At 41.7% G+C, this 12940-nt stretch overlaps 1 protein-coding gene across 28 annotated transcripts in view; it reads right to left on the bottom strand.

Annotated features, from left to right (window-relative positions):
* The window catches only part of DTNB (dystrobrevin beta), a 247849-nt gene that overhangs the window by 52971 nt on the left and 181938 nt on the right, over positions 1–12940 (bottom strand). For 21 of the 28 annotated variants that reach the window (XR_002342817.1, XR_002342816.1, XM_021087742.1 and 18 more), the window contains 2 exons: positions 9678–9767; positions 5770–5857 (listed from right to left, as the gene is read on the bottom strand). Coding sequence is in view for 25 of the 28 variants with exons in the window: in XM_021087742.1 (XP_020943401.1) it covers positions 5770–5857; positions 9678–9767 (178 nt within the window). In the remaining 3 variants the exon portion in view is untranslated. The remainder of the gene's footprint in view (positions 1–5769; positions 5858–9677; positions 9768–12940) is intronic. The other 7 variants (XR_002342818.1, XM_021087751.1, XM_021087754.1 and 4 more) reach the window with 1 other exon arrangement.

Below are 12940 nucleotides of genomic sequence, written 5' to 3'. Positions count from 1 at the left end.
CTATGTACTTTTCTTTTCTTGTCTATAAAATGGGAGTATTTATGGAAAGAGATGGGAAGAGCATCCCTTCCTCTGTCACACTAGTATTCTCTCGGGTTTAGGTCATCCCACTGAGCCCCATCACCTTTAATGAGATGGAGACACATCTGAAAAACACAAGAAATAAGACTCCACCGAGCCCTGCTGTACAGCCCTGGGAACTGTAGCCAGTCACTTAGGATGGCATGTGATGGAGGATAATGTGAGAAAAAGAAAGTATATATATGTATGAGTGACTGGGTCACTATGCTATACGGTAGAAAACTAACAGAACACTGTAAACCAACTCTAATGGAAAAAAATAAAACTCATTTAAAAAATGTAAGTGAAGACCCCACTGAATAAAAGTGGGCAAATATTATAAACCAAGGAAAGCCAACACAGTTGGCAAACCGTAACCGGAACCATACATTTCTGGAACCTCTTAAAAAGAGACTGGAAGTTTCCCTTCGGTATGAACTTGGCAGGATGATTTCCACAGAGACGTGCTTGATATCAGCTAGACTTCCGCTGTATCCTAGGGGCAGTCTTCCCAACAGCTCAAGCTGCTTAGACTAACTAGAGGGCTATGGGTTATTAATATCTCTCTCCTCTCGCTCAAAAACCCAGGCATGTATTTTAGGGCACTGGTTCCCAAGCTAGCTGTAAATCACAAGATTGAAAAGGTTTTTTTCCCTTTTCTTTTTTAAATTAAAACCAATGGACCCTACTAAACCCAGAGGCTCTGACTCAGTAGGTCTGAGGCAAAGCCAAGATTCTATATATTCTTTACATGCTGCACACCAGATTATAATATGCAGCCAGGTTTGACAATGACTGTTTCACAGGCATTTTAAGTCACTAAATGTGTTCAAAACACCACATGAAAATACTGTTGATCTTTAATTCCAGGAAGCCAAAAGGCTATTTCTGAAATGGTGCATGGGTGGAACAGTTGACTGGATGGGCTGTGACGTCTAGGTCTGGGCTATGTGAGAAAATCTCACAAAGTGTGTAAATGTTAGGTAGTATCACAATGAACAATGGGTTCCCTTTCTTTACACCTTTTTCGGTGTTGTCCATAATGAGTTTTTAATTTTTTCATAAAGAAAAAAAAAACTTTAAAAATATACCAAAAAAAAATCCAATTGCATCTAATGCTAGTGATGTTTCTGATGAAATGTGACGATTTGCTATTATTACTATGATTCGTCACACACTGTAGTTTTGGTTTTTGTTTTTTAAAAAAGGAATTTGGCACTTCAGGAAAACAAACTAGCATCAAAGCACCTACAATTTCTTTATTTGAGGGTCAGCCTGAAGAGGTTTCACTGGCCCTGTCTGAACCCAGGGAAGGTGTGAGAATCTGAAGCTGCAGCATTCTATAGGGTATAATGCTGGCTGTTAAAATGATTTAATGGTCTTTGTGGAAGGTTTTTTTTTTTTTTTTTTTTTAAATCAATACAAAGCCTATCTAGCAGGCTATAAATACATTCTTTTGAGCACTACACCCACTTTATGCAAAGCACTTGTATCAGTAGGAGATTAGCAGATTACAAGTCTTCTGTTTAACAGAAATCTAGTCAAGAAGAATCCTTCCTGAGAGACCCAATATTTATAAGAAACTACACTTTGGAAAATAAACTGAAGATGAAAGGGATCATATCAGTATTTAGCCTTAAGACTCTTCTAACAATTATCATTTTCACATGAATTAGAGAACTGGCATCAGAAATTATCAGGTGTAAATAGATTTATCTTGTTTGCAGTGAAGGGGTACTAGGAGCTCCTTTTCAGGGTCGAATGGCTTTGGAGCTTTTATTTACAAAATTTAAAAAATACTCTGAAAAGTCAGTAAGACTATATAATGACAATAAGTACACCTAATTTAAAAAATTCAACCACGATGCTATCCTATCTCAAAAAGTTTAATTTCATTTATAAAATTTTAATTTCTAAAATAACTTGAATATCTATGACAGATTGAGAGCATGTTTAGGTTTAACTAATTAAACTAGCCTTTTTCTTAGACTCCCCCCCACCCTATTCTGTTCCATTTCACTAACCTTTAGAGTTGTAATGTTAGAATCAGATGTATGACTTAATATTAGTCTTTGGATCTAAACAAATCCAAAGGGATAGATTACTTTTTGAGAGAGAAACAAAGCAAAATTCTTTATTTCTCTATGATGAAGTAAACATCAATTAGTATACATTTCTAAAACCAATACACTATAGAATACTGTCCTGCAAGATCTGGCCTGCCTGTCCAGTCTAATTTCACTCCAGAACAACACTGGACCTAATGGTTTGTGATCTCCATAACCTCTCTGAGAAATCTTTGCCTGCTCTGAGGTCATGAAGATATTTTTCTACGTTTTCTTTTTCTTTTTTAGGGCTGCACCTGCGGCATTGAAAGTTCTCGGGCTAGAGGTCAAACTGGAGCTGCAGCTGTTGTCTGTCCTATGTCACAGCCACAACACCACCAGATTCGAGCTGCATCTGTGACCTACACCGCAGTTCAGGGCAACGCTGGATCCTTAACCCACTGAGTGAGGCCAGGGATCAAAGCTTTATCCTCCTGGATACTAGTTGGGTTCGCTACCAGTGAGCCACAGTGTGAACTCCTGTGCTTTCTTTTTTTTTTGTCTTTTTGCCTTTTCTAGGGCCGCTCCCACGGCATATGGAGGTTCCCAGGCTAGGGGTCTAATCGGGGCTGTAGCCACCGGCCTCCGCCAGAGCCATAGCAATGGGGGATCCGAGCCGCGTCTGCAACCTACACCACAGCTCACAGCAACACCGGATCGTTAACCCACTGAGCAAGGGCAGGGATCGAACCCGCAACCTCATGGTTCCTAGTCGGATTCGTTAACCACTGCGCCATGACGGGAACTCCCTGTGTTTTCTTTTAATAGTTTTAGGGTTTAGTGTTAATGCTTAGATTGGTCTCTATGTATGGTGTGAGGTGGGGGTAGAGGTTCTTTCTTTTCATATAGAGATAAAGAGTTGTTCCAGCAGCATTTGTTAAAAACATTTTCCTTTCCCAACTGAATTGCTTTTGTGTCTTGTTGAAAGTTGCTTGACTATATGTGTGTCTATGTTACGGATGATTTGCTTATCCTTTCACCAATACCACACCTTCTTGATTATTGTGACTTCAGAGTAGGTCTTGATGTCAAGTAGGGTTGAATCCTCCAACTCTGCCCTTTTCCAAGACTGTTTTGGTTTTCTAAATATATCTGAAAATTAGTTGGCCAATTTCTGCAAAAAAAATTTTTTTTGAAATTTTGATTGGTATTGAATTTAAAGAACAATTTGGGCTCAGTGGTTAGCGAATCCGACTAGGAACCATGAGGTTGCGGGTTCGGTCCCTGCCCTTGCTCAGTGGGTTAAGGATCCGGTGTTGCCATGAGCTGTGGTGTAGGCTGCAGACGCGGCTTGGATCCCGCGTTGCTGTGGCTGTGGTGTAGGCCAGCGGCTACAGCTCCGATTTGATCCCTAGCCTGGGAACCTCCATATGCCGAGGGTATAGCCCTAAAAAGACCAAAAAAAAAAAAAAGAGCAATTTGGGAAAATTTGCCATTTTATACCCCTTTTCTCCAGTACAATTGTGAATACAGGTGGTAGGAGGAGACATGGGGAAATATTCCAAAATTTAAACTCTAAGTGTCATATTAGCTTCAGGGTTTTTATAGGTGTCTTTATCAGGTTAAAGAAATTTCTTCTGTTCCTATAGTATTAAGAAGTTTTATTAAAAATGGGCATGGTATTTTGCCAAATTCTTTTCTGCATCTATTGAAATAGTATAGTTTTCGTAAGTAAATTGATAATATGGTGAATTACATTGGCTGACTTTCATGTGTTAAATAAATTTGCATTCCAAGGATAAATCTCATTTGATGATGGAGTGCTATCCTTTTCACATATTGCTGGATTCAATTTCCTCATTATTTTCTTTGGGATTTTCGCATCTGTGTTCATGGCAGAACGTCATCGACTTTCTTCTCCCGTAATGTCCCTGTACTGTTTTGGTGTTGGGATATAATGGTCTGATAAAATGACTTGGAAAGCATTCCTTCTTTCTCTATTTTCTGAAAGTTTGTGCCAGACTGTTATTACCCTTCCTTAAACACATGACAGTATTCACCAGTTAAGCCATCTGAGCTTAGAGTTTTTGAAGTTGATGAATTCAATTTAACAGATTTAGGACTATTTAGATTTTCTATTTGTTCTTATGTCAGTTTTGCTAATTTGCGTCTTTCAAGAAATCTATTTCATCTAGGTTATCAAATTTATTGGCAAAAAAAATTGTTCATGATATTCTCTAGGTCCATCCATATTGTTGCAAACAACATTTCATACACACACACACACATCTCACATCTTCTTAATCCAGTCTTCTGTTGGTGGGCACTTAGGTTGCTGCCATGTCTTGGCTATTATAAACAGTGCTGCTATGAACACTAGGGTGTATGTATCTTTTTGAATTAGTGTTTTCATATTTTTCTGGTTATATACCCAGGAGTGGAACCACTGGATCACATGATATTTCTTTTTTTTTTTTGTCTTTTTGCTATTCCTTGGGCCGCTCCCGCGGCATATGGAGGTTCCCAGGCTAGGGGTCGAATCAGAGCTGTAGCCACTGGCCTACACCAGAGCCACAGCAACGCGGGATCCAAGCCGGGTCTGCAACCTACACCACAGCTCACAGCAACGCCGGATCGTTAACTCATTGAGCAAGGGCAGGGACCGAACTCGCAGCCTTATGGTTCCTAGTCAGATTCGTTAACCACTGCGCCACGACAGGAACTCCTATTTTTAGTTTTTTAAGGAAGCTCTACACTGTTTTCCACAGTGAAATTTACATTCCCACCAACAGTGTATGAGGGTTCCCTTTTCTCCACATCCCCTTTCCTTTTTTCTTGATCAGGATTTCTGGGGGCTTATTAATTTTTTTTTTTTTTTTGTCTTTTTAGGGCTGTACCTGTGGCATATGGAAGTTCCCAGGCTAGGGGATGAATTGGAGTCATTGCCTCTGGCTTACACCACAGTCACAGCAACACCAGATCTGAGCCACATCCACGACCTACAATGCAACTTGCAGCAACCCTGGATTCTTAACTCACTGAGTTAGGCCAGGGATCAAATCCATATCTTCATGGATACTAGTTGGGTTCTTAACCCCCTGAGCCACAACGGGAACTCCCTAAGGTCTTATAAATTTTAGTGATCTTTTTAAATAACCCAATTCTGGTTCTTTGATTTTCTTTCATTGACTCATTTTCTTTTTTAACAAGAAAGAGGATACTGTAGGAGTTCCCCTTATGGCTCAGCGGTTAATGAATCTGACTAGCATCCATGAGGATGCAGGTTCCATCCCTGGCCTTACTCAGTGGGTTAAGGATCCGGCATTGCCATGAGCTGTGGTGTAGGTTGCAGATGTGGCTCGGATACCGTGTTGCTGTGGCTCTGATGTAAGCTGGCGGCTACAGCTCTGATTCGACTCCTAGCCTGGGAACCTCCATATGCCGAGGCTTCAGCCCTAAAAAGCAAAACAAAACAAAACAAAAAAAGAGAGAGAGAGAATACTGTAATATTAAAGGCCACTTTAATCCCTCCCCTAAACCCATTCCCCTCCTCCTGTCACTGGGGTATCCAGTCTTCCGAGTTTCATGTTTACCATCGCCCTACCATCTGTATGTTCAAGTAATGCAGATTTCTGCGACTCTATTAGAACCCCTATTTACTCACCACGTTTCCTGCCTCTGCAGCCAGCCGGGCAGCATAGCGAGCTATAAGCCGGTGTTCCTCGTCCAGCCGGCTAGGACTGTCCAGGACACTGCCAAGGAGATAAACATTCAACAGGTATCTATGAAACATTCCCTACCCTCGCTTCTTTCTCAGAAAGAACAGATGAGAGAAACGCCTGTGAAAAACAATGGTAACAGAAGCAACGGAGACCCGAGTCATAGATCCCAAGGTCTTCTGAGACAAAGGAGATTTGGAGAAAGGATGAGGCCACGCATATCACTTCTCTTCAGTGGCATATCCCCACTGCTCCCACCCCTTCAGAGGGGGCACTTCTTTTTGAAGGCAAGGGCTGAGAAAAGCCTGGGCATCTACAAATCTGAGAGGTCAATTTCTAATCAATTGTTTTTTTAAAAAAAACCTCACGACATTTACATAGAGGTCTTAGATGCAAAAAGACCAAGAAAAAGCAAGGCATTCTTGAACACAGAGGGCTGAGGAAGAGTACGTTTAACACTGGCTGAACGACCCCGAGGGACCCAGGGTCGGGCAGCCTCACAACACGGCAAGGCTGGAGGATTCCAGGGGGGTGAACATCCTCCTTCAAGGCCTCTTCCTCTTCTTTTCGCATGCTTGTTCTACAACCGTAGCCCCATCTTAGAGTGAATGAATCAAGTCTGCTACTCTTTTGTTTTGTTTTGTTTTTGCCTTTTAGGGCCGCACTTGCGGCATATGGAGGTTACCAGGCTCCAACTGGAGCTCCAATCGGAGCTCCAGCTGCCGGCCTACGCCAGAGCCACAGCAATACCAGATCCGAGCCGTGTCTGCAACCTACACCACAGCTCATGGCAACGCCAGATCCTCAACCCACTGAGGCCAGGGATCGAACCCGCAACCTCAGGATTCCTAGTCGGATTCGTTTCCACTGTGCCAAGATGGGAACTCCAAGTCCATTAGTCTTAATAAGAGTTCCAGCACTCCAAAAATTTAAAGGTGAGATATCAGTGCTGTAGCTGGATGAAAAAGGGTTCTTGGGCAGTAGGCTAGTTCTGTGTATTATGTGCTGCTCATTTGGAATTTTTCTGCTCATTATGACTGACTCCTGTAATTTAGCATCTTACTTATCTGTATCAGGGCACTCCTAGATTTATCGGGACCAGGGCTAGCTAATTCTTTGTTTAAGTCTGGCAGATGCTCGAAGGGAACACTAATGATGGTGCCTAACTGACTGGCGATGGCTGTTGTGGCTTGCTTCCACTCTGGCTCGGGTTCTCGGGGTTCCAAAATCCCCTGACTGGAATTTAACAATATGACAAAATACGAAATGCGAAAAAATATGAAAAAATGGAAGGACATGAATTCAACATTCATAAAATCTTGTTATAATAACCAAGGGGAATCCAGGAAGGATGGAGTTAAATCAATAGAGATTTATGGGACGTTTCATGTACAGTACCAACTGTATCTTTCTTGGATTTTTTTTTTCTTTTTACCTTCCTTTATTTCTATCTCTGTGGCTAGCTCTTTATGCTTAACTTGGTCTTTCCTCTAGGATGGGTTTTTTTAAAATATGCTGCCATTGTCACTGTCTTCTGTCAATGACACTTCTCAATGCTATGTAAGTTTAGGTGTCAGCCTCTAGCATGGGTAATCATTTTCTCCAAAGACGATCTTGTAATAAGAACCTGGTACCATCAGCCGGCTTTAATACTTCAGGGTCAAGGGCCCAAAGTCAGGGCTGAATTATGATATTTGTGCCTTAAAGATGTTTATCTAAAATAAGAGGGCTATTTTTATTTTAAAAATAACAACAAAATGAACATTTAACAATAGGAGTGGATACTATTATGGAGATGATGGCAGCCTAAGAAGTGGGACTTAGACTGGCTGACCTCTGCTTTTTGGCAAGGGACACAAGAGGTTCCTCTGTGCAAAAGAGCGCCTCCTCCTCCAGCACATTCCATCTCCTTAGGAGGGCTGATCCTGTTTGTCATTCAGACCCCAGGATGGACGACAGGGTTGCTTTAACTGGCTCTGCTTTCCAGCCAGAAACTAGAACTTTATGTTGATGGGATGTTTTAAGGTCAATGAAAACTATGAGGGAAATTAGAAAGGTTCCTTAGTCTTCTGCTTGAGCTGATTTTCACTGTCAGGAAATTTCTGACTTCTCTGAGGAGGTATGACGCCCAGTTCCTTAGACTGCAAATCAAGAAGAGATGCAGGGCTCACGCCATCCTCAGGTTCTTCCAGAGCTCCTGGCCGCCAGAGCTTGCTCAGGGAGCCTAATCCCTAAGCCTTGAAACTTGAGGACCTCAGCTAAACCTAGCACAAATCTTCCTGGGCAGAAATATCAGGCAGTAGTCTCCATCCAACACTCTGCTGCTATATTCACCAGGGGAACTTCTAATCATGTGGACAACTGCACCTACTGATAATAAATGAACTGTCCTGCCAGGGGTGAGACAGCCCTCTCCCTAGAGAGCAAAGGGCTGGGACAGAGTGCTCAGAAATTATCTGCTGGGTGAGGAGACACTCTGTGATACAATGCACAGTTAGCAGGCGTCCTTCCTACAGAAGAAGCCAATAAAACAGAGTCGGGAGGTAGGAGAACCCTACAGTCTCTCTAAGGCCTTAGAGACAAGTAAATGCCTAAAAATAATAACACCTCCCAGTCATACTGAGGAAACCATGGGAAATGCTATGAAGTATAATACTTAAAACAGTCCTTTTCGGGTACATATATTTTAAGTTGATTATTAATTTATTTTTCTATTATCATGGGGAATAAGTGCTTCCTATGGAGTCGTGGCATGTTAAGAGCAAAACTAAGATCGAAATTGAAGGCTATAGACTCTCTCATGTGTTTAAGTTTATAAATTATAGTTTTCTAAGAACAAGAATCTCAGGTTGTTTGGCAAAGAGACTGCTGCTATGCAAATGGGAGGGAGGCCTTAGGTTATTTAAATTTACCTGCCATTCTCCTTGCAGAATGGTGGCAGGTGTGGGCCTGGACTAGGTGGGTGGCTTTGGGTCTGCCTGAATGTAACGGCACTTTGTTTTGTATTAATTCTTTTTTTTTTTTTTTTTTTTTTACCATTTAAAAAAAATTTATTGAAGCAGTTGATTTACAACGTTGTGATAATTTCTGCTGTGGTATTAACTCTTTTAAAGGGTTAACTCCGCTAGAGTTAGGGGTTATCAAGTGTTTTTCCACCATAACCCACTGAGGAATCAGTCATATTCCCATATCAATAGTGAATCACTATTACAGTAGTTCCCAGGGAAAGAGGTATGTGGGCTATTAAAATACATATAATTATTGTAATATGAAGAGTATTATACATATAGTTTGGAAAAAGTCCCTCAGGTGACAGTGACCCAATACCATAGTTGAAAATCACTGGCTTAAATAATCAACAATGATACATTTGGGGGAACAGATGAAGATGCAACATGTAAAGATGTAACAAGGTGATGGTGTCAAAGCCCCCAGATTAGCCACGGTGCACTGATCAATGTGAAACTCTGAATGTCGACAGAAAGATTTCATTATTTAGGCAAGAATGAACAGTAGGAGACTGCATCAAATACCTCTGTGAATACACATGTTTGGGACCACACGTCTCTCTGAGGTTTACACACTCTTTAAGTGTCATCTGAAGGAAGGGAACTCCACTTTAAAGGAGAATCTCTGACTGGATGTTTAGGTAAGTGCCCAGGCTTGGCAAGGCTCCTTCTCTTTCAGAAGCTAATGCTTTAGCAATTATTTAAACTCTGCCAAACATAGCTGGTAGCTTCTCAAGAAAAACCCCACATGCAGAGCTTTCTCCAGCTGGTAACCCCGGGTAACACAGCTCTCCCTCCCTCTGATCAGCCCCGGGCCACCCGCCCGCTGCTGCTCTACCACTGACCGTGCACAGTGCTGCAGTCGGGCCACATAGGAGGCTATCAGCGCATGCTCATCAGCCAAGTGACTGGGTATATGCTGGCTATACTGTAACCTAGGAACAACGGAGGCAAAGACAGCATCACACAAACACAGAGCGAGAAATGAACACGGATTAAAATGGGCAAACGTCAAAGAAAAATAGAAAAAATAATAAATCATGATAAGGAAAACAATAAAAAACCACAATGCATAATGGAACACAGTGTTAGACCATGGGGAATACATCTCCCAAATGCTTTCAACAAAAGCAGTCCCTTAGGAGACGGCTTTGGCTGACCGACACTACAACCCTTGAGAAGGAGAAACCAAGGAGCGGCTCGCCAGGGAGCCCTGCCCACCAGTCTTGGCCAGGTTCTGGGCTCTGTGATGGATGCACCTTTTAGGAAATGCCCTCTGGCAGGAAAACTGGGGCAGAGCGGGTCTGTGTCATCACTAAGCGGCCCCCTAATGCTTCTACAGCTTTTGTCTACATGTAAGAGCTTCCAGTGTCACCTCATGATACCAGTTAAACCATTTTGTTTCCATAAGGATTCTGCATCATTCTATTTTCTCCCACAAAACTGGTATTTAAACCAAACCTCTTAGAATCATATCCAACTGTAGGACAGTGTTGCATACAATTTGAGTGAGGCTCTCTCACAGATATATGGGGGTCCTTAAGCACACGATTTTTAAAAAAAGTTTTTACTATAGAAACATTAAAATACGCACAAAATAGAAAGAGCAGTTTAATGACTACTCTTCAAGTACCTGCTGCCAAAGTTCAACAAAAATCAACACTTTGTCAACTTGTTTAATTTATTCTTTGTTTTCCCAACTTCTTGTGCAGGAGTGGGTGGCCAGAGCAATCCCAGATTATTATTTCACTGGGATTGCTTCAGCCTGTACAGATATCAGATAGGGGAAAATTATAACCTCAACACCATTACCACACCTAGAAAAATTAACAACAATTCTTTAATATCTTAGTCCACCTAAAAGTTTCCTCAAATCTTAAAAAATATCCTTTTACAATTAAAGACAAGATACCGAGTCCACACTTTGCATTTGATTGATAGGTTTCTTTTATGTTTGTATTTGATTAAATGTTTCTGGTTTGTTTTTTTTTCCTTCTTGCTTTTCTTTTTTTAGGGCCGCACATGCGGCACATGGAAGTTCGCAGGCTAGGGGTTGAATTGGAGCTGCAGTTGCCAGCCAAGGTGACAGCCCCAGCAACGCAGAATCGCAGCTGCATCAGGGACCTAGACCACACCTTGTGGCAACGCTGGGTCCTTAATCCACTGAGCGAGGCTGAGGATCGAACCCGCATCTTCATGGATACTAGTCAGGTTAGTAACCTGCTGAGCCACAAAAGGAACTCCCTGTTTCTGTCTTTAAACTACAACAGTACTTTATTTTCCCTGTTTCTTCCATGTTATCTTTTGTGAAGAAAACGGGTTAGCTTACAGCATATCCTACACTTTGGATATGACTATTTCCTGTGGTGTCATTTAATTTATTTCTCTAGCCACTGTGGGGTCAGATCTAGATGCGTGACGGAAAGTTTTTGCTTCTGTTTTGTTTTTAAGAAGGGGCTAGAATCCATCATATGTAATACGAGGTACTTATAAATCAAATAGGAGGCCCATAATGGAATGGCATGTAAGTACTGATCAGTGGCTTCAGATGTTACTGGTTACATCTCTCTATTGCAAACTCCTCCATCAACTTCTTACCTAATAATTTTAGCATTTACTGATGATTCTTGCCTAGATACGTTATTTCATGAGGGGGTTCAAAATGATGATTTATCATCTTCTGTGCATTTGTTAATTTCATCTATTTGCTTACTGTGAAATACAGCTCATTCAGGAAAGTTAAAAAAAAAAAGGTTGCTATTTCTTACTATTTAAAAATATCAACAGAAGAACGAGTTAGTGCCCTAGGAGTCTGGTTTTTTAGTATCATTATGAACTCGGATTTTTATGTATTTGATGTGCTTCAGTTCACTGCAATCATCTTTTTGGTGTGCAAATTGTCCTAACTTTGACCAGTGGGAGCCCCTGGAAGCAGGCTCCTGTGTTCTTCTGACCTGTAGAGCTTATCAGCTTCTGTATTTGCACAATAAGATGCTCCAGTCTCATGTTGTATATATACCCTGCCCCATATTTGGAATCAACCATTTTTTCAAGACTCCCAGGTTCCCTTTACGGAGAAAGGGTATTCGGAGGCCAAATCAGGGAGCTGGGGTGCTCACTGTTTTGGGGTTGCCACTGCTTCTAGGCCTTTTCAGTGAATAAGAATAGGATATTTCTATATTTTTGAGAGAATAAAACTAAGTTCTCTCAGCACTTTCAGATGTCATACCATTTTCTAGCTTGCACTGTTTTTACTGAGAATTCACTGGGAATTCGTATCCTTTTTCCCATGTATGTAACATGCCTTTTTTCTCTAGCTGCTCCTTTTTTTTTTTTTTTTTTTTTGGCTGCGCCACAGCACTGACAACACTGGATCCTGAATTCACTGAGCCAACTTTTTTCTCTGTCTTCTAATTTTTTTTTCCCCCTGGATGGTGCAAATTCTGCATATTACATCACTGAATTCTGGATTTTGATGTCTTCCTCTAAAGAGTCTGGCCATCAGTTAATTTACTGTGGACACATCAATCCTTTTGAGGCGTGTGTTAAGCTTCATTAGTGTTGATCTAGAGAGCCTTTATTTAGGGCTATTTTCATCCTGCTTCTAAGACGTGGTTTTTCTGGGGTCTTTCCCCAATGCTTCAAATGTCCAGTGATGTCTCTGCTCTGGTTGGCTGAAACCCAGACAACTGTGTGAGCTCAGACTGCTGATCCACGTTGAAATCCCCAGGAGTTGTTCTTTCCCAGGTAGTTGTTCTTTTACTGGTGTTGTGAAACCTTCTTCTATGCAAATACAGCTTAGTTTTCAGCCAAAGACTCAAGGGACCTCTCTTCACATTTATGGAGCTCTTTCTCCGCACACTTCCTCCTGTCTGGTGTTCTGCTCAGCAAATTCCAGCCTCCCCAAACTCCAATCTCCACCTCCTACTCTCAGCAAGACTGCCCTGCTCTGCCTGTTTCGTGCACTGGGACTTGGCAAAAGCCTCCCAGCGGAAAGGCTGGGCAACCACAGGGCGCTCCCATTGTTTCCCTTCCCTCAGGGATCAGTTCCATGCTATTTACTGGCTTATTCCTGAAGACAGGTGTTTCTTATATTCAGACCCGTTTT

The sequence above is a fragment of the Sus scrofa genome, chromosome 3, assembly GCF_000003025.6.
Source record: "Sus scrofa isolate TJ Tabasco breed Duroc chromosome 3, Sscrofa11.1, whole genome shotgun sequence".
NCBI classification, from domain to species: domain Eukaryota; kingdom Metazoa; phylum Chordata; class Mammalia; order Artiodactyla; family Suidae; genus Sus; species Sus scrofa.
Note: the sequence above shows the minus strand (reverse complement) of the source record. Positions and strands in the feature narration are given on the sequence as shown.